Below are 27,749 nucleotides of genomic sequence, written 5' to 3'. Positions count from 1 at the left end.
AAATAAAAAAAAGTGGACACGTTTTGTGCTTTTTATTATTATGTCCAAATAGGCCGCAAGCAAAGAAGATGAAGGAAGCAAAATAACATCAAGAACAATGGCCAGCAGAGGGAGCCGAATAGCAAGACCACCAACAGTGTGTTTGTTTTATTGAACTGAGGTGATGGTGCTTTATGGTGTTTTGGTGCTCTTTATTGGTGCTGGTGCGTCGATGCAGTGCAGGCTGTCTCCTCCCCTCCCACAGGATTTTCTTTTTGTTTTCCCCAAAAGAAATCGCAGGTCCTGGGTTGCGTTTTGTAAATAGTCCAAATAACGTAACTTGTAAATAATGCTCCCCACCGTTCATGTTTAGTTTGAGAATTAATTCCCCAATTCGGTTATCCTGTGGACATAAATCTGTTAGGCAGGGTGCAATGCAGCAGAGGGACATACTTATTTGTGTTTTAAAACTGTCACACTCAGGGTCAGGTTAATTGTAGAGGGAATTACACCTGCGTGTCACACTAAGTTAAAGTTTTATCGGCCCGAGCCGTGCCGTGAGGAATGAGGGTGCTGTGTTATGGTTTTTAGAACCTTCACTTTGTAAATTTAGTATTAAATTTCCTGTGTACATTTCCCCTTAATTGGCTGTTAATTGAAATAAGTGCACCTTAGCTAGTCCATGTACAAGCACGTAGCAAATCAGAGGCTTCCCTCAATAGTTATCTCTTTATTCTATGTGAGTTTAAGGCTCTGTTGCCCATGAGTTGACTCTGCATTGCACCAAATGAAATAAGATAGATCCCCTGTTCAAATTGCCCAAAACCTCCATCCCCTTTCAATTGCCAACTGCATTTGCCTCCATTACGGCGTGGTCAGCTCGGGGAAGAAAGGCATGCCGCCCATCGTCATCAGGGGGAGGAGTCGGCCAAGCGCCAGGAACAAGGTGTGGCTTTGCCAACGCCTCATCAAGGGGCGGGATCGGTGAGCCCTCGCGACCAATCAAGGCCGAGGCGAGCTCACCGATGGGCGTTTCCAAAAGGCCGGCGGCTTGATCGCCACGCGCCTCATAAAAGGAGGTTGGGAGGGACTGCTTGGGGAGATGAGTGAGAGAGCCCCCCACCAGAGAGTCGTTGAGGAGTTCCGTGGCAAACAGTTCTGTGAAGGGAGGTGCCTGAACGAGCTATGAGGGTGGTGTGCTGAACCAAGGGAGACGCTGTCCCAACCAGCCTTGCCACGACAAGCTCCGACGCGTTGCTGCAAGCATCCCGGCGGTGTGGACCCGAGGGTGGAGAGCCGGTGGCTGCTCGCTCCTGGCCCGGCCGTTTTGTGGACCGCCTGAACCTTCTTCTCCTTCCAGCCATTCCTGCTTCATTCCCATTCGTGTAAGTCTGACTGTCGTCTGTTTGTCTGTGTTGTCTGGGGTTTAAGTTAAGCCTGTAGATAAGCTAGAATTGCACTGTGTCTTCTTCTTCTGTAAATTATTTTCGTTTCTTTCCTTCTCCCTTGGTTTCTTTGATGTGTACATAATTAGTTAATAACCCCCTGTTCTTCCTACCTTTGCCTTCTTTCCTTCACATCCGTTCGTCTTTGTGATTTCCCCCATTGAGTACCTGTGGCGCGATTTCAGCCAACGCTTATGAATCAGGTTAGTCTTTGTTAAATGGCTCGAACGTCGTGTTGCTCAAACCTCTCGGCAACGAGAACATCTAAAACCGGGGTTCGAGCAGTACTTGTCTCCCTGTTCTGCGGAGGGACGGGTGAAGGTATTCGGGATAAACCCTGGACCCATAACCCTGATCCGTTCTATCCCGCGGGAGAGCGTTACAAGTACCAGGACCGGTGGAGACGGCCATCTTAACAGGACAAGGGGATTAACCCCCCCCCCCCCCTTGCTAACGGGAGAGCCGTCCCCCGTTTCCGTAACAATATCATCCGATCTTGATGAAACTTGGGTGTGAGGTTGATATCATGATCTCGTTGTGTCCTGCCTAGAGTGGGCGTATTGCGCCCATTGTGGGCGGAGCGACACCCGAAAAAGATGTCTTTTTAGGGGGTAATCGAGTTCAAGCTGCATCTTCTCCGAGGGAGTTGGTGGAATCTGACAGAGGTTTCGGTATTTGGTGAGGCCAATATCATGTGTCTAGCCCCATGGAGCTGGATTTTTCATTTTCGCCCCAAGGTCAAGGTCACAAGGTCACGAAATTTAGAAAAGTCGATTTTTGATGGTTTTATTACATTGTTCGCTTCCTGATAGGGTGAAATGTCGTACATGATTTTATATTATCACAGACATCATGAAATACAAGTTTTCCAACAAATTTCAGAATGTTCAACCTTTGACTTTTGAAGGTCACAAAGGTCAAATTTTCAAAGTTGTCGGAATCGAACCGAATTTTCGGTATTGTGTAGCTAACTAACCTCATAACATTGCTCATTGAGCATTGTCATTGAATACCGCTCGCTCGTGAACCATCGTTGTCTCCCGACTTATCATTGTTTTTGTTATTTATTTAGTAATGAGAATGGCATGCCATGGAAGAACCTATTAAGCTGCTCTATACACCTTAACATGGCGTGCGTTTAGAAACATGAGAATTCTTCTGGATTATTTGTAGTTAATTAGCCTAATTAACTCAGGAGATCATAACAATCATTTCGCGAGAACTACACAAATCAGAAATTCCATATCAGAAAGCTCCAGTAGAACTACACAATAAACATGCCACACGCGTGCACACCACACCACACACACACCACACACACCTCATCAATTTATAGCAGAAGGAACAGTTGGGCAAGTCGTTTCACCAGTTCCTCTATCTGACCATTAGTCATCACGAATCTGTTGAACTGTTGGACCAGGGAAGAACGCAAGAAGAACGCACCTATAAAAAATGTGTACGTTTTCAGGATCAGCCTCGTTCTACGCAAGCATTCTTTGGCGATTGTTTTGCGCATTTGTTTGTGACATACTTGGTGGCCCTCTTCTACTTTCGAGGTATGTATTTTTGGATGGTTCATTCTATATTTCAAGATAACTGCTGATATAACTGTATTAACTGCTGATAACTGATAACTGCTGTATTGTCGTTTCAAGGTGAAGTTTTATGTTGTCTGTTTTTGTTGGTTTACCTTATACAAATGTGCACATGGCACACATATCTAGTCCAAATTCCATTTGAATGCCCTTGGAAAACCGTTTTACTAGTTTTAGTTGATCTGTCAATATTTCATAATTTGCTGTGAAGAGCATTAAATAATAAATGTGCAGTCAATGTCACCTTTCTCCTATTTCTTTGGATGTTCTTCTATTGGTTGTAAGGGTGTATCCATGTCCTCGTTTGGTGATGAGGTGTGTGTGTGTGTGTGTGTGTGTGTGTGTGTGTGTGTGTGTGTGTGTGTGTGTGTGTGTGTGTGTGTGTGTGTGTGTGTGTGTGTGTGTGTGTGTGTGTGTTCCAAAAAGTGATTACGTGAGGCCAAATATAGTTGAATTGTAAGTCTCTTTCCACCAAGGCTGCAAAGTTCACCACTGTCTGCACTTCCCTACCCAAAATATTATCGAGACACATGAACCACAACCCAACAAAACACTGTCATTATCAGGTCACCATTTTTTCCTCTTCTCTCTCTCCTCTTGCTGTTACTCGTTCCTTGCGTCCATCCAACTGTGACCTGACTGCCCCAATATAAATTTGTTGCCTTTTTTTTCTCTCCATCACCTCACTTTTCCATGAACCAAGATCATAAATAAACATGTAAAATAAATCCACGAGAAGAAAAAAAATATGTCATAGCTCCCGTGGTTTTCGAAATTTTGCCATACAGAGTTAAAGGCTGTCAGTCAGCCAACCTTGGTTGGATTAAAACACAAAATCTTCTGCATATGTATAATCTTTTTTTTTCTTAACACCAGAAGTCATTATCAAACTGTTTGAATCAAAATAAATAGACTGACAGAAACCTTCATGAGGATGGTTCTTGAGGAAAGAAGCTTTGGCATCATTGGGTTCGGGTCGATGCAAGTGAACATCAATGTCATGCTCAGCTTTCACTTCCACTTTCACAAAGAAATCTGGAAAAAGTAACATATTAAATGCAGGCATCTTGTGTCACATGCAGAGGTTTTCATACTCTTAAAATAGATAAATAAATATTGCATTAAAATCATAAGAAAAATGAAAATCATTAAAATCTCTATCAAAGCATTAAAATCTTCCTTGGTGAGAAAATAAAACATTTCCCTCGGGAATGGCGTCATGTGAAAAAATTATGATATCAAAGCTTTACGTTCTGTATAAACTGCCTCGATGTTATGAGATGTTTCCGACCTCACCACATCTTCAGTGGAATTTCACCACCATCTAAAATCACAACCAACAAAATAGAGAAGGAAAGAAAAATGCAGAAAAGGCAAAATGGAGGAGGTTTTCTCCACCAAAACTGCTTTTATTCTCAAATTACAACCAATTCCGATCCAACATGTGACTGGTTGATTTTTTTTTGTCCCGAAGGAATGCTCAGGTAAAACTAAATAACAGAATGTGGCAGGTTAACATGTTGACAAATGCAGAGAATGGAATGAATAGACCAAAGCCATGACATGTGACCATCTAATATGGCGAGTGGAAAGGATCAAAAGAGTGAGAAAGTGGAGCAAAGCTCAGGTGTGGTTTGGAAAAATCATGTGGTGATGATTTATTGTATTGAAGGACTGAACTGGCAAGATTCCTTGGAGTTATGCACACACGTCTTTGATCTACCTTGTCAGAGTTCAAATCTCAACACACGTGTAAACTGCCATCCTGGTTTATCGCATGCATTGAATTTATCAATGTGTGCACCACCCCACAGATGAATGTCAACAATACAGCAAACCAAGGTCCAAGTGTTGCACACTAAATGAACATTGAAGGACCTGAGTTCCCCCACAGAACAGTGTTCCGTCTGAGCTATCGCTGACGATTTGCCAATAAGTGATGAACAGTGGCGGATGTGAGCTTGCAGCGGTGGGTTTTTCATACTTGTGCTGCTTAGAAATGCCTGCCGCTGTGGAAGAATTTGGGTAGAGCTTCAAACGGCAAAGGCCTTATGTTGCATAGCTTTTCTTGGTTGCTGTATTTGGCCTTCTTTGTTGACGAAATATCGGGCGATAGTCACAACTGGGGATGATTGATGAGGTGAGAGCCGATTGGTGGTTTCCTCCAATGACAGGTGAGATATATCAATTGGCTATTGAAACATGTGAATAGGAAAGGACTTGGACTGCCAAACGGGCGACAGGACTGTTGGAGAATAATTACCTCCAAGATGCCAAGCGGAGACGAATGTGAATAAAGCATGAATAATCCAGCACACGGCCATTTCAGTGCATACAGTTGGCCTCATGAGGGGATTGTCTCACACTCAAAGATAAAACCACGGCTCCAAATACACTAACTCGTGCAGTTGACTTCACGAGGGGAATTTTCCTGTGCTGGAGGATGGAACCACAGTTAAAAATACACAGCAACTCGTTCATATACATAGCAACCCCAATAGGCTGGCACCCCTGCCTCACACCTTTCTCAGTTGGACGTTGTGGAACCAAGGCCTCGAGACAGTTGGAATCTTCCACGATGAAGCCGAATCTTTGGGTAATTTCTGGTCTGCTCTTTGCACGCATTCCGAACCCACCGCCCCCTCGCCCCCACCCTGCGATTTCTGCAGTTCTGCAGGGAACACGACCACCAGGAACCCCCTTCTGGTGAAACTCCCAAAACACAGAAAAACTTTTCACCTTCACTCTTTCATTCCCCTATTTTAACAGTTGTGAAAACAACTTCCACCTCATTCTTCCCTCCAAGCCTTCAAGACAGCTGTTCATCACAATCTCAGATCATCCCTCATCCAACCATGATCTTTTCCACCCCAAGTGACCCCATTCGAAAGCATTCCCTTTTTCCAGGTCATTGTGATTTCCCCCCCCCCCTCTCACCTCACCTCGTTTTGTTTGTTCGCCGATTGTTTTCATCACCCAGACTTTACCCTTTCTCTTCTTCCTGTGTTTCCTTCAACTTCTGTGCAGCTTGTTCATCCACATCTGTCCATGTCCCCCTCCCCTTTTGAGCGGTGGCATTACCGCTCAAAGCGGTTGGATCGACATTGCATCTCACTCTCACTTATACTCTGCTGTTGTTTCCTCTTTCCATTTTATCCCCTTCCATCGACTCGAAGTCTTTCAGGAGCCTCTATCAAGTATACAAAAAACAAACACAGATCACATCAGAAGTGATGTCAATCACACAACTCACCATTCGGCTGGTCGCTTTGCTCCTCCTGCAGATCAAAGGAGTTCACATCTTCTATTTTGATCTGCAGAATCTCGGGAAATCCTTCTGGCTCCTCAACCTTCATTCCACACACGAGCACTGTCGGCTGTTCCGATTCCGGCTGCACATGACAGGAATCCTTCTCGCACCCAACTTGAGCATACATCATGCGTGAACCTTTAGAGAGGCGGAAAACATACGACTCTTCCTGATGTTTACTCCACTTTGAGTATCTTGATCTGACAAAGTGCCAATATGTGAAGTACCTCTGTACTCGAGGCCTTATCTTCTGCTTAAACCAGTTGCAGTACTTTAAACTTTCACCACACACTAACACACACCCTGTGACCCCCCCCCAAAATTGCATGTCTTAAGTCAATACTGTAAATTGTACAACATATTGATGTGAATGTTGATTTGGCCACATATAAAACATTCAAAAGTTTCGATAGTTATGTAAAATCTGGGCCTGTTCAGCAATTTTAGGATGAAGACATTGAATGGTGAGATGGCCTTACACACAAGCACAGGGGATGTGTATGAAGGAGTATTTGTGCTCAGATGTAATCCATGCCAATGCCATGTAATCCAATTGTGCTGATATGCAGACAGTTTCCCCAAATCAATAACTTTCAGGTAATAAATAAGAAACCACTTTTAAGAAAATCGGATGGAACAACAACATTCCTCTGGAACATGTCCGTGGGAATTCAGTTCATGTTCATCACACTGAGAAGTAGGGCCGAGTCACCTGTATGAAAGGTTTGAAGTAAGAGCATTTGTATCATTAGAAAGTTTGAACACTGGGAAAGTGAAGTTTCTTTGGAAATTCAATGAGCGTATTTACACAGGAAAGAGGAAGAAGAATCGGAAAATCCTGAAATTCTAAATGTGAGGGGGAAGAGGTTGCTGGACGGTACTTTCAGAGAGAGAGAGAAAGATTTGTCAGGATTGAAGGACATATTTCAAGTGTTTGACCAGCTTGTGATTTGTTTAGACCAGGAAAAAAACGTCACAATAAAGCTATCCTAACATCAATATAGACAACACCCAATCCCATTGGCAGAGAAAACCCCATTGGGGAGGGGGGAACATTAATTAGCTACAAACTCCATCGTGTGACCTTTTGCTTGAGAGTGGATGAGGAACAACCAAATGTATTGTGGTCAAAAATCTTCAGACAGACAGACACACTAAATTTCATATTTTAGCATTATATACATATATATGTGAGCGCAACCTGTTGAACAGGAGTTATGTTTAGTCGAGTAGCAACAGACACAACTGAATGTCTTTTCAGAATATCATGAGGAATAAAGGCAGATGTACCTGCATATGTTGATCTGTGGTGACTACGCTTCCTTTGAAACTCTGGAATCGCCTCTTCTTCAGTTTCTTCCAAGCTATCTGCAGAGTCACTATCATCAGAGCATACAGAACTAATTGTCATCTCTTGTACACTGGATGATTCATGACGTTCTCGTCTTGAAGCTTCCGCTAAGAGGCGTTTTTCTTTTCTATGATCTTTATCAACTTTCTTCTTGTCAACACCACCAAATGAGGCTACTCTGTCAGATTTCATTGACTCTAAAAATACTCTATCTTCCTCATTCTTAATGTTTGTCATTGCATCTTTTGTCCATACACCAAAGGTCTTATCAAGACGTTCATTCATGGTTTGCAACTTAGCCAAAGTGCTTGGAGATTCTCGGCGAGAAACAGGTATTTGACGCAATTTGTTATTGTCATTAAGAAGGTCAAGTATTAGTTTGCAGCATTGATGGTCTGAAAGCATAGGAATATTTGCTTTAGTGTAGAATTTTTTCAGCTGGATAAGGACGATGCTGGCAGATTTCCATTTCAGTGGCTGAGTTTGTTTGCCTTCACATATTTCTTTCTGGATGTACCACATCACGCATCGAAGAACCTGCCGGCAAGTTGGGAGGCGGACTCCTGTCAATGTACCATCTGCTTCTGTAAAAGCATTGCCAAGACCAAAAATGGCACTTGCTAATCTGGTCTTCTTATCTGCCATCTGAAAGAAAATAAAGGATATTATTAGACTACTAGTATGGGACCCACGATTAGACCTCCGATTTCATTCATGTAAAAATACAAACTAATTATCAAACCATCGTTTTTTGCATAAAATTGTTATATTTGTATTCCTCTCATCAAGACCTTCAATTTGATACCAAACATGACTAGGCTTGGGTGTAAAATAACAAAATCAAACATTTTTACATAGTGCGGCCCCGAAAATGGCCCTAAATATATAAAAGTGGCCGGTGGCCACCCAGGACCACCTCTGATTTCATTTATTTTTTGCATACATACTTCTACCAACAAGTGTAACATTTGAGAGAATAGACATTAAAATCCAAGAACCTAAGGGCGTTTGATGCACCCTAATATATATATATATATATATATATATATATATATATATATATATATATATATATATATATATATATATATATATATATATATATATTGTTACGGATACGGAGTACGGCTCTTCCCCCTTAGCTAGAGGTGGTAAGCCCCTTGTCTTGTTAAGCTGACCGGCTCCGCTCCTGGTACTTGTAACGCTCTCCCACGGGATGGAAACGGATCAGGGTTATGGGTCCAGGGTTTATCCCGAATACCTTTATCCGTACCTCCGCAGAAAAAGGAGGCAAGTACCGCTCGAACCCCGGTTTGGATGGTCTAGTTGCCGAGCGGTTTTTAGCAACCCGAAGTTCGAGTCATTAGCAAAGACTAAACCCGATCCTGAAACGTTGGCCAAATCGTGCCACAGGTTTTCAATGGGGAAATCACTAAGACGGGTGTGAAGAAGAGGAAGACAGAAGTAGGAAATACGAATATAATTTATTACCACTATTTACAATTCGAAAGAAACCAAGGAAGAAGGAAAAATAATAAAATAAAATGCAGAAGAAGAAGAAACACAGTGCAAATTCACTTCACCCCAGAATCATTGGAATCTCCCACGATGAAGCTAACTCCAAGGGCCTCTCACTCACTCACCGCAGGCAGGTTGGTGGTCTTTCCGTCTTCTACCGACTCCTCTCTGGCCTTGCCCCCCCAGCTCTCTCTGGGTCTGTCCCGCAAATATTCCTCCAGGTCGCACAAGATCTGCCTGCAACCCTCTTATGGTCAAACTGCCAAAATCAAGACTCTCTGCTCACCTTCACTCCTTCATTCCTCTTTTCTCCCACCTCTGGAACAAACTCCCTCACTCTCTTCAATCCCACTCCACCCTCCAGGTCTTTAAAACAGCTGTTCACCACCATCTCTTATCTTCCCGCATCCAAAACCTTGATCTTTTCTACCCCCGCTAATTTCACCCCAATTCCACTTTTTTGAAATACCAAATTCTGTCCTGGAAGTCCTTGGTGTCCTTGTGTTTTATACTTCTCCCTCCCCCCCCCCCCCCCCCCTTCCCACAAGCCCTCTCCCTTCCACACATCTCCCTGCTCTCAAATGTTGTGTTTGTGTGCTTCCCCTTCTCTCCCCATCTTGTTTTCCGCTCCCTCTTTTTATATATTTTGTTTGTCTGGTTGATTTGTTTGTGAAGTAAATGTTAGCTCTTTCACGAGCCTCAATTCAGTATACAAAAAAAAACAAAAAAAAACCTATAAACAGTCTTCCTTAACCCAGGACAGAACAAACAAAGACAGACTCACACAAATGGGGAATGAAGGGTGGATTGGCTGGAGGGATCAGAAGGTTCAGGTCGGACCACAAACTGGAAGTTTTGGCAGGGCGCACAGCAAGCAGGTCCTTCCCGGGCTGGGAGCAAGCAGGGCGGCAGCGGCACACGTATCTCGCCCTCCATTGACACGCCTCGGGCTCTTTTGTCCTCTGCTGCGGTCCTTTCCTCCCTCGGAATTGTCTCACGCGTCTCTCTCCCTCAATCTGCTGCTTTCACGATCGTCGCACATGTATCTCTCCTTCTACCTCAAACGCGGGGCTGACACGCCCTCCTCAGTTTCAGTACCGCCCTCCTCTGTGCTCTGTTTCGTGCCCTTATAAGGCAATGGCATGGTCTTGCTACCTTATTTGGGCAGGGAGTCGAACGGCGCGCCCCTCGTGGCGAGCCACGGGCTTGTGTCCTTACTTGGGCATGGGGCTGAACACCCCGCCACTCGTGGCGCGCCCTGGGCGTGCCTCTTCCCGGCGACCCCGCCCTTCCTGTCCAAACAGAGCACGGAGCACATCATCATTGCGGCGAACACCGCTTCCCAAGCCAGGCCAGTTGAGGAGCCGCGCACCCCACGCTTGTTAAGCTTCGTTACCCAGAGAGGGAGAGTTCGGCTGGAAAATGTCATTGAAGGGGAGCTATCCTTACTTGATTCGGTGCAATGGAGTATTAACTAATGGGAACAGAGCCTTAATCTAATACACATAATAAGGAGATAACTACTGAACAAGGAGGAAATCTATGATTGGCTACGTGTGGTATATGGAATAACTACGGGAACGACCTTTGACCTTTATACACCAAATGGAGGAAGGAGCGTGATATTTTACAACAACAATAAAAAAAACACAATTCTCATATCCACAACACTGCACCCTCCTCCTCTTAGGCACGTCCCGGGCCTATTACTTTTACCTCTAGTGTGGCACGTAGGTTTATTTCCCTCTACATTTAACCTGACCCTGAGTGTGACAGTTTTAAAACATAAATAAATATGTCCCGCTGCTCCATTGCACCCTGCCTAACAGACTCACGCCCACAGCTAACCGAATTGCGGATTTGTCTTCAAACTACAACATGAACGATGGGGGCGCATTATTTACAGTTACTCTACTGGTATTTACAAAACTAACCCAGGACCTGTGATTGTTCCTTTGTGGGGGGTTTGTGGGGGGGGGGGGGGGAGACAGCCTATGCTGCATCGACGCATCAGAAAGCACCAAAACACCATCAAGCACCAATCGGTGCACAGTCACCACAGTTCATAATAAAAAATAAACCAACAAACCCCTGGTGGTGTCTTGCTCTTCGGCTCCCTCTGCTGGCTAATGCTCTTCCTGATGTTGTCTTTCTTGCTCTTTTTACTGGCGGCCTATTTGGACATAATAAAAGTGCACAACCGTGTCCATTGTTCTTTATTTATGGCCCACAGGGCCGACTAGGGGTGGTTCACCTGTGTGGCATAGGTGCCCCGTGACCAAGGTCCGCCAGCAAGATCTCGGGCCATCATGGCCGATTCCAGCAGAGGGGCCATGCCCCCACCCGTGGGGTCCATAAGTGGTGCTCAGCCACAGACATGGGGTACATAAGTGGTGCATCGATGCAGACAGCTGGTTGCGGGAGTTTTGGGCACACAATAGCGGACTCCCGCACGCTCCCCTCGGTGCCCAGTGGTGCACAGTCCTCGGGTGGGAGACAAGGGGGGGGGGGGGGGAAGACAGTTGAGCGAGGGGTAAGGTCACAAGGGTACACATCAAACAAGGCAATGCAAGACGAGGTGCGTACGGAGAGCGAAGTGAGAAAGCTTGTCCCTACCGTACGTCACCCCCCCCCTCCCCCGTTACCTACTCTACCCTTGCCCTTACCCCATATTGTACAAAAATCTACACATTTACAAATTCGTCACTACCGTCACGTCTTCCCCATATTTCCCCTATACCAAATTCGTCCCCACAATCCCTCTAACCAAAATTTGCCATCACCAATTCATCATCAATCTTCATAAGGAGGGAGAGATGGAACAACAAGCACAATGTCACACCCACGTCATGATGCGTCTCACATTCCAAACATTTGCACAATAAAATAACAAAAAAACATGGCATGGTGTGGAGTTTTGTCACCTCAGGTGAGTGGATGCAGATGGTGCAAGGAGATTTCAATTCTAACTACCTTCTAAATGACTTTAATACACTTTACACTACCCGGGGTCTTTCCCTGCCAAACCATTGGCCAACTTACTCGAATGCGGTTTTAAGAACCAAATTCCCATTGACCAAACTGTGGTGCTTCATCAATTTGGGGTCTCACTCCCCCGATTCAACTCCCTGTGCCCTTGCACAATTTCAAGACTGGGTCGTGTGGCTCTCCCAGCAGGTCTACCCACCTGCACACCTCCACCACTGTAGTTGCCTCCGAGCTTACCTGCTCCTCACCCTAACCTATCTAACTGGGGAAGGCCCTCTGGCGCTCTCCCCACTCGGTGCCCTCTGGCACTGGGCTACCCGGGTCTGTCCTCCTGATCCTCGGGCCCCATCCACAACTCTACCGGCTCCCAGAGCCCACCTGCGGCCTCACCTGGCCGACATCCTCACAGTGGTAGAGTGCTCAACCAACTACACACACAAACAGGCCACACGCCCAGCCATTTCCACAACATGAATGCACCCATCCAAACACCATTCTTCCACACACACCACAGATGCCAATATCCAACCACAATTTACCTGTACCCTCTACCTAACGCTTAAACTACCCTCCCCGGGTATTCGTGATAGGGGTCCACTCTTCCCCCATTCACACCTTCACACCATCCACTCCACTCCACAGTTTCCACCATACTCACTCCACGACCATCCATTCCATCCTCCATATATTCCACTCAACCATTCTCCATTCACCTGTAGTTGCACACCTGTGCAATCACTCCTACTGGTGCTTCCTGCACCCTCCTTCCTACCTGGACCATTTGATCAACACAACACACATCACCATCACTCACTCATGCACTGCTCCATACACCTGTTCAGTTGCACACCTGTGCAATCACAATTGCACAATCACAATCACAATAAGGCAATGGCATGGTCTTGCTACCTTATTTGGGCAGAGAGTCGAACGGCGCGCCCCTCGTGGCGAGCCATGGGCTTGTGTCCTTACTTGGGCATGGGGCTGAACACCCCGCCCCTCGTGGCGCACCCTGGGCGTGCCTCTTCCCGGCGACCCCGTCTTTCCTGTCCAAACAGAGCACGGAGCACATCTTCATCATTGCGGCGAACGCCGCTTCCCAAGCCAGGCCAGTTGAGGAGCCGCGCACCCCACGCTTGTTAAGCTTCGTTACCCAGAGAGGGAGAGTTCGGCTGGAAAATGTCATTGAAGGGGAGCTATCCTTACTTGATTCGGTGCATGGAGTATTAACTAATGGGAACAGATCCTTAATCTAATACACATAATAAGGAGATAACTACAGAACAAGGAGGAAATCTATGATTGGCTACGTGTGGTATATGGAATAACTACGGGAACGACCTTTGACCTTTATACACGAAATGGAGGAAGGAGGGTGATATTTTACAGCAATAAAAAAAAAACACAATTCTCAGATCCACAACAATATATATATTATATATATATATATATATATATATATATATATATATATATATATATATATATATATATATATACACATACATATATACATATACATATATATATACATATACATATATATATACATATACATATATATATATATATATATATATATATATATATATATATATATATACATATACATATATATATATACATATACATATATATATATACATATACATATGTACATATATATATACATATATATATATATATACATATACATATATATACTCAGAGGCAAAAGTTATTGTGACATGGAATTTTTTCATTGGTAATCTTGTGAATGAATTTTTGGATTTGAACCAGAGAAAGAGTGTGTTAAAATGGTCGAAGAAACGCAACCAAGCAGTTGTTGTTCGAATTGCACGAAATTTGCAAGAAGCATGACATATTCGAGAAAAATGGCCAGCAATGTTCACTTTAAAAGGCCAGACAACCAGACGCTTATCATTTCCACTCAATGCAGTGTTAAGAAGTGCAGAAGTCAGAAAAACACCTCTATTCATCGTTCTGGAACAAGTTCGACATGCCACGCCTCAGGGAAAATGACAGATGGAGAGCTATCGGTATGCTTCAGTCTGGTACCTCGCAGCGTGATGTTGCTCGTCGATTCAACGTCCATGGAAACACCATTTGGCAGAGCTTCACCGAGCTGACGGTAGGACACGTGTCTACAGGTGCACAGGTGAACGTTACATCAGGCCATGTGTTCTGGAAGGGGATCGTTTTGGAGGTGGGGGCGTTATGATCTGGGGTGGGATAACAGCTGCAGCAAGAACGCCAATGATTGTGATTGAGGGGAACTTGAATGCTGTGAGGTACCGAGACGAGATTTTGCAAATGGCCGCTTTACCGTTTTTGCAACAGAACGGCCCTAGAGTGACGTTTCAACACGATAATGCCAGACCACACGTTGCTTGAGTTGTACAGCAGTATCTTAATAAGAACAATGTTAATGTGTTACCCTGGCCTGCAATATCCCCTGATTTGTCACCCATTGAACACGTCTGGGATGAAATGGAGCGACGTTTACGACGTCATCCGAATCCTCCAAAAACGCTGCAGGAACTCCACCAAATCCTTCCTCGGATATGGAATGATCTTCCCAAGGACTTTCATCGACGTTTAGTGGCCTCAATGAGGCGAAGGTGCCAGGCCTGCATCAATGCACAAGGTGGACACACTCGCTACTGACTGTGTGAACTTGCTTGTGAACCCCCTCTTGTGTTGTGGCTCATTTGCATATGTCAGGTGCACTGTTCTTATGGACTGTTGATCGTTACCATACCTTGAAACATTTGTCTTTCCATGTAATAACATTTCATTCGCGGCAGTAAAAGTTTAACACTGATTCTGTTTGTTGTTTGTGTGTCACAATAACTTTTGCCTTTGAGTATATATACATATACATATATATATACATATACATATACATATATATACATATACATATATATTGTTACGGACATGACTTATTAAGATGTTATGGTGGGCCGAGCGGAATGGCCGCCGTGTTCGCACAAGTTACCCGATTATACTCGAACCTTGGCCGAGTCGCGCTACGCTAAATCAATTGAGGAAAGGACACAACGGCTGGGTTTAAAATGACACGACACCAGGGGTACGGTTCTCAAGACCTCCGGAGGAGGTTATAATATTGCGGAAGGTTAGATTACAGGGATGAGAGAGACAGCATAGAAAGATAGGCACTTAATTACGGTCTTATAGTAGCCCCGACAGACGACAGATAAACAGGACAAAACTGACTCACACGGGGATTGATGGCAAGGAAAGCGGGTAGTCGATGGCTCAAGGTGCACTCTTGGCTCAGGGACAGAATCGACCCGGTCCGGTCCAGAGATGCGGGAGGTCTCACAGCGCTCGGAGGTGGCGTCTGGTTCTCTTTCGTGGCTGAGGCGCATCTCACGTCACGTCCGGTAGGCTGCGTATATCCGGCGGGGAGTGACACGCCCTCGGCTAGTTAGCTCCGCCCCAGATGGAATCGGTCCGCCCTTCTTATTGGGTGCGGGGGGGGTTACCGGGCTCCGCCCTTGACGAGGAGCTGACAGTGAGCCCCTTCGTGGTAACCCCGTCGGAGCGCATGGTCAATGGCGGCTAACCAAGCCGGTGTGAGGACGCACACTCCCCGCACGCCGTTGTTGTAGTTGTTGTTTCATGGGGAAGATGGGAGGAGGTATGGGGAGGTCCTAAACTCACTACTGGTGCCATACAATCACATTCTGGTGCAACGAAGAGTCAGAATTAATGGAAACGAGTCCTTAACTGACATAGACTAAGAATAACTAGCAAGATGTCCGAAAGTTGTCTACGTGAGATGCGGTGGACCTGGGCACGACATTTAATGGGGGAAAAAGGGGAAGGTCGGTTCTACAGAGTGTTATTTACAGGCAATGGGACTAGGGAATGGGGGATTGGGGATAGTTGGGGAGTATTGGGGAAATAGGGGAATATTTACAAGCGGATATGGACGCCAAGTCCCATATCCGCAACAATATATACATATACATATACACATATACATATGCACATATACATATGCACATATACATATGCACATATACATATATATATACATATATATATATATATATACATATATATATACATATACATATATATATATACACATATATATATACATATACATATACATATATACATATACATATATACATATACATATATACATATACATATATACATATACATATATACACATACACATATACACATATACATATATATATATATATATATATATATATATATATATATATATATTGTTGTAGATGACGGGTCGCGCCTCCCGGCACGGCCGTCCCACGGGTGCAACGCCGGCTGGTTCGACACAGATCTCGGGTTACGCGCCTCTATCGCGATACCAAATTACACCTGTGCCTTGCCAGTTGGGGAGACACCCGTCGCTACAGGTTGGGTTTGTCAGAGACCGAGCGAAGTCTGCCGCAACCTGTAGCCAGCTTGGTTTTAATTACAAATCGAGCGGATTGCTCTTCAATGCGACACAGATGAATGCAGTGCGGCAACTTCCATATGAATCAACCAGATTTAATGGGGGAACATTAGGGTACACAAAACAAGCAAGGCGTTCATGATAACATTATAATTCAACTATGAGTAATAACCCGCTCTTATCTAGGGAGCTACAATTAAGGGTTTCGCGGGGTGACCCTAACGAGATAAACCTTAGGCCTGGACAACATTCATACAAGACAGGGGGGTACTTGGTGGTGTTGATGGACGAGAGGTGAAGATGTGAAAAGGGCGAATGCAGCTCGTAACAAGCCGATGTCGCCGGATTCGAAGGCCCCGCTTGGGCCTGCAGTCTGCCAAATGGCGGCCCGCCCTCTTATCGGCCACGCATCAAGCGTCGCGAAATGGCGGCCACCGGCTCTCCTTATCGGCCACACGATCAGCACGATTTTCCGTTTCTCCCGCTCAACCACGCGCGGAGAGAGCTCTCCGGCGGGAACCCGCCGCGAAGGCCTGTCCACACGCCATCCGCGCATGCGTCTTTTTTTTCACCTCCTCCCTCGCACGTCCTCAGCGACCCCTCGAAGCGCCGCTTCCGGTTTTTTGACGGCGCTTGTCGTTTTTGCCCGCTCAATCGCGCTTTCTCACGTCAATCCATTGCCTCGATCATGGCATTGCAACCGAGGCCGGTCTTAATGGAACTTGCACCTTGTTTGATTGTCAAGATGTAATTAAAAGGGAACCGTCTCTTGTACACCACCAATGCACCACACAAAACAGCCTGCTACACCTTCCGACACAAAACTACCATCCCAGTACAGACGATCTATGGTAAACATACATCTAAGAGGGGACCTGAACTAATTCTATATTTAATAAACCACTAAGGGCCATTTCCGCAACAATATATATATATATACAGACTTGGCATTTAATATGGAATATTTTTCTTTTCTTGACTTGGGTTTACTTTCTTAACTCAGTATATCAATCTGGTGAGTTTCTTTTACACTTTAGTGATTTATTTGTTAAAAGAACCATGTCACTGATTGTCTGTCGCAGCAAGAAGTCAACAACAGGATTATATCACAGGTGGCGTGGCAAAATGTACGGACAGGCGCATTTGATGATTGGCTTCACAGTCGGGTATACAAGGGTTGTTGCGTTCTGTATTAGTGGAAAACAACTGCTGCACATCTCCAAAAGTTATTGCCGCTTCCTCTGGAGATGGTCCGTCAACTCGACAATGCTGTTTGTCATGGAGTGGTGGCTTTACGAAATTACGGCATGAAACAGCATGCTATTGCTCGGCAGTATGGCATCACTCAAGGTCAGGTGTCAAAGATCCTGAAACGAAATGCTCAGAGGGGTGTCCCTACTCCAATACCGAGGCCAGGACGTCCCCGCAGAAGCACAAGGAGGGATGATCGCCAGCTGCACCGGTTAGTCTGCAATGGCCGTACCAAGTCAGCTAATCGGCTTAGGGCTGAGTGGCAGCAACTGACAAATGTGCCTGTATCCAGAAGGCTAGTCAACCAACGACTGGTTCAAGCAGGCTATCGTGCCAGGCGTCCCCTGAGAAAGCCATGCCTGACCAGACAACACCGCCAGCGCCGATTGCAGTGGGCCAGAGAGCACCGTCAATGGCAGCCAGGACACTGGAATCACGTGATCTTCAGTGACGAGTCTAGATTTCTGGTCTATCGTCAAGATGGCCGCGTCCGAGTGCGCAGACAAGTGCATGAAGCCTACAACAAAGATTGTATAGTGCCAAGAGTCCAAGCTGGAGGTGGTGGGGTGACCGTTTGGGCTGCTTTTCATGCTGGGGCAAAACTGACCTGGTTCTTCTGAATGGAAACCTGAACCAGTTCAAGTACAGGGCCATTCTGGAAGAAACATTGCTTCCATTTGCTCGTGCAGCCTTTCGAGGAAACTTTGTCTTCCAAGATGACAATGCACGGCCTCATCGTGCTCGCATGATCCAACACTTTCTTGCTGATCGTGGTGTAGAACATATGGAGTGGCCTGCCATGTCCCTGGATATGAATCCGATACAGAAATTGTGGGCAGAATTAACGCGTCAAATCGACCACTTGGACCAGCAGCCGACCTCTGTGCATGAATTGCAGCAGGCTATTGTCACTGCATGGCAAGCGATTCCTGTCCAAACCTTGGCAAATCTCGTGAACAGCATGCCTCAACGTGTACGTGCTCTCCTGAATGCTCGTGGGGGGTACACGAAGTACTGAACTGTAATTTTACTGTCCGTAATCCCAGTCGTAATTTAACTTTTGTTTTTGTTGAATTTTTTTTTGGCTAATGTGCAAAAGAAAGAGATACTTCTGGAAAACGTACAGAAGTTTAACACAGTACTGTCCATGAATTGAGTTCGATATCAGTTTACATCACTTTCAAGGATCAATTTATTTGTTTCGAAATGTCAAATGTGGTTTTTGTTTCTTTTAAAGGTCACATTAACAAAATCTACAATAATTTCAACATAATTCCAATGAACTTTTGGTTCTAAGACATCTTGAAAAGTAAGTTCACCCCCACAAAAAAAATATTCCATATTAAATGCCAAGTCTGTATATATATATATATATATATATATATATATATATATATATATATATATATATATATATATATATACATAGTCGTGTGACTACCCTTGGTGAACACCTTAGGGTAGCACGGATGACCAAACAAGGTGTTACTCCGAGGCGTTCAGTTCAAATGGCGGAGAATACGTGTGGGGAAGCAAGAGGGAGGGGGAGAAACCGGAGCATTAACTGAATGGCTTCCACTCAACATCTCCACACCTGAAAGAAAAAAACTCAAAGATTTAAAATGTACAAAAATAACAGGTTTATCTATCTATAATTCCAGTAATCTCTGTATGTCTGTGTGTATGTCTGTGTGTATGTCTGTGTGTATGTCTGTGTGTTTGTCGTTTGTCTGTGACCGCTGTTTCTCGACAACCACGGGTCTGATATACTTGAAACTTGCCAGGTATATTGCTGGGGACCCGAGGATGTGCCTTTTCAAGGTTTCATATTAATCGGACAAGTAGTTACCGAGCTATGGCGATTTCTTTACCAAACTCCGCAAGCCGTTCGCTTTGGACCAAACCATTTCATGTAAATAGAGGGGGGGGATTGTCACCGTACTCGCAAGCCGTTCGGTTTGGCTTTGCGAATGGACCAAACCATTTCATGTAAATAGAGGGGGGGATTGTCACCGTACTCGCAAGCCGTTCACTTTGGCTTTGCGAATGGACCAAACCATTTGCGAATGGACCAAACCATTTCATGTAAATAGAGTGGGGGGGGATATAATTTTAGATATATATATAGTACGGGCACGCCCTAGTTTAAATAAATGCCGGTAAAAGAAAATTCGCGATAAATTAAATTCCTAAATTGGGATGTCCCCACAATAGACTTGAAAACAGACGAAAGGGAAGGATAACTGAAAATAAATGTGTGTGGTTATTTAGTGGCACTTAGCTCCAGATCGGCTCATGGGGTCTCAGCAGCAATGGTGGAAATCGTCCAGGGCCCTGGCGGGAACCACAAGTTCGTTGGCGGAAATTGCACATTCGTTGGCGGGAACCAGGCCTCGATGTGTGTCGCGCTCACTCTGGGCCTCATCGCGCTGCAGCGAGCCAGCAGCGCTTGTCCACCCGTCACTCTTGCTTGGAAAGCCACGGCTCTTCCTCCTCACGACCACCAGCAAGATCTCACAGCCATTCACGATCGCTCCTTTGTGCGCGAGAGGAAAATGCCACCGCTCATAAGAGGTCCAGGTGAGAAAAAGTGCAAGAGGGAATCGCGACCTTTTGCTATTGTCTTCAGAACAGCAAGGCACACGAGAGGGAAATGTCGGTCAGAGCAAGGAGCCAAGCAAGGAGCCAAGCAAGAAGAGAGCAAAATGTCGGCTAGAGCGAGAAGCCAAGGAGAAGAGAGCAAAATGTCCACCAGAGCGAGATGCCAAGAAGAGAGCAAAATGTCCGCTCGAGCGAGAAGCCAAGAAGAAGAGAGAAAAATGTCCGCAAGAGCAGCCTTTTATCACCCAGGCTCTGACGTCATCTGGGGTGCTTCGCAAATCAGCGAGTCGCTTCCTACCAGCCCTTCCCTGCTCCTATCAGCAAGTCCCATCTTACCCCGGGCTTATGCCAATCAAAACCCCAACCAATCACTGCCCTTCTGGGCATGGCCTCAAGGATCTTTCGTACTATGTGCTTCGAAAGTCGGGGTAATTAGCACTCGTGCTTCATGCATGGTTTCCGGTGGCGGCTTTTAAATTAATTAGCTCAATTAGGGTGTCGATTGCGTGGCTTGGCTATGTGTCTATGTCTATGGTGTGGTGCCAAAAGGGACATAGGAAATAAATTAGAGGTAACGACATATAGGGGATAAATTACCGATAATCCCTGGGCTAATTAACATACCCCATTCCTCGTTATGGGGACAAACATACACCTTGCACGACATCCGGGCTAATACAAATTCCCTAAACTCATGGTGGTTCTTCTTCTTCATCACAACATGTGGAGCATGCTTATTTCTGTAAATCTACCTGGTTCGAAGGTAATCATCATCTACCCCCTACAAATGTAACAATATATATATGAAGGTTATCCATGGAAACATTGAAAAGCTCACTGTGAACAACACCGCTTATACAAGCTTCAATGCTCCTCACAAATATGTTGAAAACCCGAAATCTCCACAACTCTTCCTCTAATCATGAAGATGTTTAAAATCCCAAATCTCCACAACTCTTCCTCCACTCATGCAGATGTTTAAAACCCCAAATCTCCACAACTCTTCCTCGACTCATGTAGATGTTTAAAACCCCAAATCTCCACAACTCTTCCTCCACTCATGCAGATGTTTAAAATCCCAAATCTCCACAACTCTTCCTCCACTCATGCAGATGTTTAAAACCCCAAATCGCCACAACTCTTCCTCGACTCATGCAGATGTTTAAAACCCCAAATCTCCACAACTCTTCCTCTACTCATGCAGATGTTTAAAACCCCAAATCTCCACAACTCTTCCTCCACTCATGCAGATGTTTAAAACCCCAAATCTCCACAACTCTTCCTCCACTCATGCAGATGTTTAAAACCCCAAATCTCCACAACTCTTCCTCCACTCATGCAGATGTTTAAAATCCCAAATCTCCACAACTCTTCCTCCACTCATGCAGATGTTTAAAACCCCAAATCTCCACAACTCTTCCTCCACTCATGCAGATGTGTAAAACCCGAAATCTCCACAACTCTTCCCCTCATCACGGTCACGACTCACTTCGTCAAAAAAAAGTTTCTGTTGCCGCGTGTGATGTCCCCAGGATCCAGTATCACTCCTCGAAGTTCAACAACAAAGGTTTATTGTAGGAGAAAACCAAAGTCGTTCAGCAGGCAGCAACAATCACAGCAAACATCTCCATTGCCGGCACGGCGCACTCACTCTGAGTTGCCACCTTTCCGGATCCGGATGTACATTTTTAAAACGTCGTGTCACATGAAAGCAAATTAACACAATTAACTTTCACAATATCTCACGTCGCGTATTTCCCGTCAACCAGATCCACGGTTGCTTCGCGCCGACTCTTCTCTTCTTCCTATCTTTACTATTCCGTGTTACTTTTATCGAATCCCTCTAGATCATTATCTCAATCCATCGTATATTATCCTCGTTAGTTCCAGTTTAAAAGTTTTATTCACAAAAAGATAAATAATCCTGAATATAAACGAGGAGGAAAAAGGAGGTCCGACATGCCAAGCTGGACGATGCACCTTCCTCAAGGTGTCTTGAAGACTGGGTGAGAAGATTGATTTCGAATCTTGATATTCAGTTAAACACCAATGGTGATGGAACGTCACTTGAGGGTTGAGAACCTTCCGAAGATTGTGGACATGTGGCTGTTGTTGAGTGTTGACTTGTGTTTAGTTGTTGTTGGGTCATCGGTGCAGCCTGTGATTGTTGGTTTGTATCATTGCTGAGAATGTGGCTGTGCCGATGATGCAGTGCCCCCTGCTGGTTTGTATCATTGCTGAGAATGAGGTTGTGCCGCTGATGCAGTGCCCCCTGTTGGTTTGTATCATTGCTGAGAATGAGGCTGTGCCGATGATGCAGTGCCCCCTGCTGGTTTGTATCATTGCTGAGAATGTGGTTGTGCCGATGATGCAGTGCCCCCTGCTGGTTTGTATCATTGCTGAGAATGAGGCTGTGCCGATGATGCAGTGCCCCCTGCTGGTTTGTATCATTGCTGAGAATGAGTTTGTGCCGATGATACAGTTCCCCCTGCTGGTTTGTATCATTGCTGAGAATGAGGCTGTGCCGATGATGCAGTGCCCCCTGTTGGTTTGTATCATTGCTGAGAATGAGGCTGTGCCGATGATGCAGTGCCCCCTGCTGGTTTGTATCATTGCTGAGAATGAGTTTGTGCCGATGATGCAGTGCCCCCTGCTGGTTTGTATCATTGCTGAGAATGAGGTTGGGCCGCTGATGCAGTGCCCCCGACTGCTTTGTATCACTGCTGAGAATGAGGCTGTGTCGATGATGCAGTGCCCCCTGCTGGTTTGTATCATTGCTGAGAATGAGGCTGTGCCGCTGATTGCAGTGCCCCCTGCTGGTTTGTATCATTGCTGAGAATGTGGCTGTGCCGATGATGCAGTGCCCCCTGCTGGTTTGTATCATTGCTGAGAATGTGGTTTTGCCGCTGATGCAGTGCCCCCTACTGGTTTGTATCATTGCTGAGAATGTTGTTGTGCCGATGATGCAGTGCCCCCTGCTGGTTTGTATCATTGCTGAGAATGTGGTTGTGCCGCTGATGCAGTGCCCCCTACTGGTTTGTATCATTGCTGAGAATGAGGTTGTGCCGATGATGCAGTGCCCCCTGCTGGTTTGTATCACTGCTGAGAATGAGGCTGTGTCGATGATGCAGTGCCCCCTGCTGGTTTGTATCGTTGCTGAGAATGAGTTTGTGCCGATGATACAGTGCCCCCTGCTGGTTTGTATCATTGCTGAGAATGAGGTTGTGCCACTGATGCAGTGCCCCCTACTGGTTTGTATCACTGCTGAGAATGAGGCTGTGTCGATGATGCAGTGCCCCCTGCTGGTTTGTATCATTGCTGAGAATGTGGTTGTGCCGATGATGCAGTGCCCCCTGCTGGTTTGTATCATTACTGAGAATGAGGCTGTGCCGCTGAGGCAGTGCCCCCTGCTGGTTTGTATCATTGCTGAGAATGTGGCTGTGCCGCTGATTGCAGTGCCCCCTGCTGGTTTGTATCATTGCTGAGAATGTGGCTGTGCCGATGATGCAGTGCCCCCTGCTGGTTTGTATCATTGCTGAGAATGTGGTTGTGCCGATGATGCAGTGCCCCCTGCTGGTTTGTATCATTACTGAGAATGAGGTTGTGCCGATGATGCAGTGCCCCCTGCTGGTTTGTATCATTACTGAGAATGTGGTTGTGCCGATGATGCAGTGCCCCCTGCTGGTTTGTATCATTACTGAGAGCGAGGCTGTGCCGCTGTGTCTGTGCTCCAATAACAGTCACACACACGTTGATGAATCACCCCACAGGTGGATCGGGGAGCGCACATCCCTTCCCCCTCCCCCATTTCCCCCATTTTGATGATACATTATTTGTTGTGATATTGTTTGCAGACCAGTGGCAGATACAGAGTGGTGGCATCATTCAACGTTCTCTCCATGTGTGAATCAATTATGTGGGCTTAGCATTTTATAACTAACGATTGTACTTACATATTTTTTTTATAATAGAGCAAAGGTATATGGTTATGTTTGTTTGTGTATTTGTGACCAAAACGTCTTCTTTTTCTTCAAACAAAAATAACACCCAAAAACACAGTCCGTGAACTCTTAATTAAATTCTGTTGGAATATACCTTTTGACCCTTTCGACTGCTGAGACCCCTCAGACCTTTGAGGACCCTTTAAGTCCCCCAAGACCTTTAAGACCACCAAGATCACCAAGACCCCTAAATACCCAAAATATCCTGAAAGACTTCAAAGACCCAAAATACCCCAAAGACCTTAAAGGACCCCAAATACCCTAAATACCCTTAAAGTCCCTGAAGACCCAAAAACACCCGAAGATCCAAAACCCTCCAAAGACCCAAAACACCCAAAGACCCAAAATATACCGAAGACCCAAAACACCCAGAAGATCCAAAAGACCCTTAAAGCCTCTGAAGAACCAAAATACCCCAAAGACCCTTAAAGACCCAGAGGGACCAAAAGATCCCAAACGACCCAAAATACCCCGAATATTCAAAAAAAAAAACAAAGACCCAAAATACCATTTAAGACCCAGAGGATCCAAAAGACCCTGAATACCATGAATACCCTTAAAGACCCCAAACACCGAAAATACCACAAAGACCAAAAATATACTGAAGACCCAAAAGACTCTGAAGACCCCAAAGACCCAAAATACCACAAATACCAAAAAGACCACAAAGACCCTTCAAGACCCAGATGTCCCAAAATACCATGAAGACCCTTAAATACCCCAAAGACCCAAAATACCCCAAATACCTAACATACAGCAAAGACCGAAAAGACCCCAAAGACCGCAAAATACCAGAAAGACAGAAAAGAAGCAGAAAACCAATGTATGTAATCATTTTTCAATAACATGTAATTAATAGACGTACTCAGTGTAATTAATAGATGTACTCAGATTTCCATAGCATGTAATTAATGGACGTATTGCACTCATATCCCAATGGTATGTATTTAATAGACGTACTCAGTTCGGTTTCAATGTTATGTTATTAAAAGACGGATTCATGTTTCAACCGCATGTAATTAATAGACGTACTCTGGTTTTAATTGGACGTAATTGATCAACGTTGTCAGTGAGGTTGGAAGTTCAACTTTCCCATCTAGTTTTTGATAAATTTGTGTTGACCTTCCCTTCCAGCTCCAACTGATAATCTACTATATAAGAGAGCCGTTGGTCTGTCTGTGTTTCTGTGTGTCGCCATTTTTCTCAGAGATGGCTGAACGGATCTTCGTCAAACTTTCAGAGGTTATTTCATTGGGCTTTGTGTTTAATTCAGCATGTGAGTTGCGAGGGGGAGGCAATTTGATTGGCATCTCGCCCCGAGCGTCATTTTTCCTCGATGCGCCACTGCATGCACCTGAATGAACTGAATTCAGACATGCAGGGCCATAATCATACCATGGTGGACATAGGTGAAAAAATTCCTCATTCAAGAAAAAGCTTGCTCTTTGGAGAGAAAAACTCGCTAAAGGAAAAACGGCTGCCTTTTCAGAACTGAGTGCTGTGCTGGAATATGCGTCGGAAATATCCCTTGTTGACGTCAAAAGTATTTTCGAGGATCATCTGAAGAACCTTCAGGAAGAAATGGACAGGTATTTTCCATAAAACGTCGACCTCAAGAAGCATAGTTGGATCAGAAATGTGTTCAATGTGGACGTCAGTGAAGTCGCAGAAGATATTCCCGGATTTCAAGAACTTCTAGAACTCCAGGAAAATAAAGCGCAGAAGCAACGCTTTGAAAAGCTCCTGTATTCAACATTTTGGACCCAACTTGAGGATAATCCCATTCTGTCTCGGCAGGCTGAAAAAGCTCTTCTCCCTTTTCCAACAATATATCTGTGAACAAGGATTTTCAGGACTTGCAGCAATCAAGACGAAAGCAAGGAACCACATGGATCCTCAGCATGACTTGCGTTGTGCTCTGTCCATCAAAATAAACCAAACTTAGAGGAGCTTACCCACAAAATGAAGCAGAATCATGGTAGCTACTGAGAAAATCTTTGATTATGTAATAAAGTCTCATTTTCATGTAAATTTGTTTTTCATTTTGTCCAATTAAAAACTCTTTGAAAATCTTTATGTGTTGGTAATTAATTCAACAAAACTATATGAACTGGAACTGCCACTTTATAACTGCTGGCAGTAATGACCGGTTTCCTCCACCTTCCCGCTTTCACATTATTCTTTTTTTTCTCCATCAACTTATACCTCAATGTTGCTCAAGAAATTTCATCTTGATCGGATGAAGTTTTTTGCTTGTCGAATTATGATGTCATAATGGAGGCACTTGTGACATCATCATTCACATATGTTATTCTGCATGGAGAGTACTTTACAAGTAGATATGTCTCAATTTTTTCTGTGCAACGGTTTTGGAGATCTAGAGGTGCAAAGTTTTTCGGGTTTTCCAAGATGGCGCCCTACCACGTGACATACAGCATCATAATTAGCTTTTAAAGATTCTAGTAGCCAAAGCACTCCTTTGGTGAAAATTTCCTGTCCATTGGTCAAACCATTGCAGAGAAAATGATTTTTAAATAAAATAAACCTGAAAAATCTGAGTCCTGGAATCATTCGCAAAGCCTGAGATGGTCATGTGGAGCTTCTTCTTCTTCAAACAATAACAACTTCTATCTTCCAGACCGTACATCCAATCATCTTGAAATTTTGCACACTTGTTCCATGTCATTACTTCGACTTTATTTTAAAGTTTAACGTCAATCAATGAAGTGGTTCAGGAGATGTAATTTTTAAAATATTTTCGTTTCAATTATTTATCGCTGCCAGTCCCTGTGAGATATCGCAAATTCCAAAAGGGCATTTTAGCATGCCGACATGGGGAACATAACTTTGAAGTTTCCATTCGATGTTATTAAAAATGAGGGAGTAGCAAGGTTTTAAAAGTTTATGCTTTAAAATGTCATAGCTCCTATACCAGGTGACTTGTGACATCATGCAAGCTGAACTTTTTGTTTGTTATGGGGATGCGATTCTGCCTGCAAAGTTTGGCCTCAAACTATTCAGTCGTTTCAGAGAAAATGTGTTTTTAGTGGCCGAACCAAGTGACCTACAATGTCATTGCAATAATTTTTCTGCATCAATTTATACCGAGATGATGCTCAAGAAATTTCATTCTGATCGGATGAAGTTTTATACTTGTCGAATTATTACATCATAATGGAGGCACCTATGACATCATCATTCAAGCATGTTATTCTGCATGGAGAGTTCTTTACAATGAGACATGT

The 27,749-nt window shown here is 44.6% G+C and overlaps 1 protein-coding gene across 4 annotated transcripts in view; it reads right to left on the bottom strand.

Annotated features, from left to right (window-relative positions):
* Nucleotides 1-22,490, bottom strand: part of LOC137427368 (uncharacterized) — a 73,119-nt gene extending 50,629 nt beyond the window's left edge. The window contains exons 1-6 of one of the 4 annotated variants that reach the window (XM_068116818.2): nucleotides 21,993-22,294; nucleotides 13,096-13,232; nucleotides 11,453-11,682; nucleotides 7,620-8,325; nucleotides 6,273-6,467; nucleotides 3,944-4,054 (exon numbers count right to left, since the gene is read on the bottom strand). In XM_068116818.2, the coding sequence (XP_067972919.2) occupies nucleotides 3,944-4,054; nucleotides 6,273-6,467; nucleotides 7,620-8,325; nucleotides 11,453-11,554 (1,114 nt within the window). In that variant the 5' untranslated portion in view covers nucleotides 11,555-11,682; nucleotides 13,096-13,232; nucleotides 21,993-22,294. Of the gene's footprint in view, nucleotides 1-3,943; nucleotides 4,055-6,272; nucleotides 6,468-7,619; nucleotides 8,326-11,452; nucleotides 11,683-13,095; nucleotides 13,233-21,992 lie in introns of all 4 variants that reach the window. The other 3 variants (XM_078778293.1, XM_078778295.1, XM_078778294.1) reach the window with 3 other exon arrangements.
* Nucleotides 22,491-27,749: the final 5,259 nt, after the last annotated feature.

The sequence above is a fragment of the Myxine glutinosa genome, chromosome 5, assembly GCF_964187855.1.
Source record: "Myxine glutinosa chromosome 5, kmMyxGlut1.1, whole genome shotgun sequence".
In the NCBI taxonomy this organism is placed as follows: domain Eukaryota; kingdom Metazoa; phylum Chordata; class Myxini; order Myxiniformes; family Myxinidae; genus Myxine; species Myxine glutinosa.
This window is presented reverse-complemented; position numbering and strand designations above follow the sequence as displayed.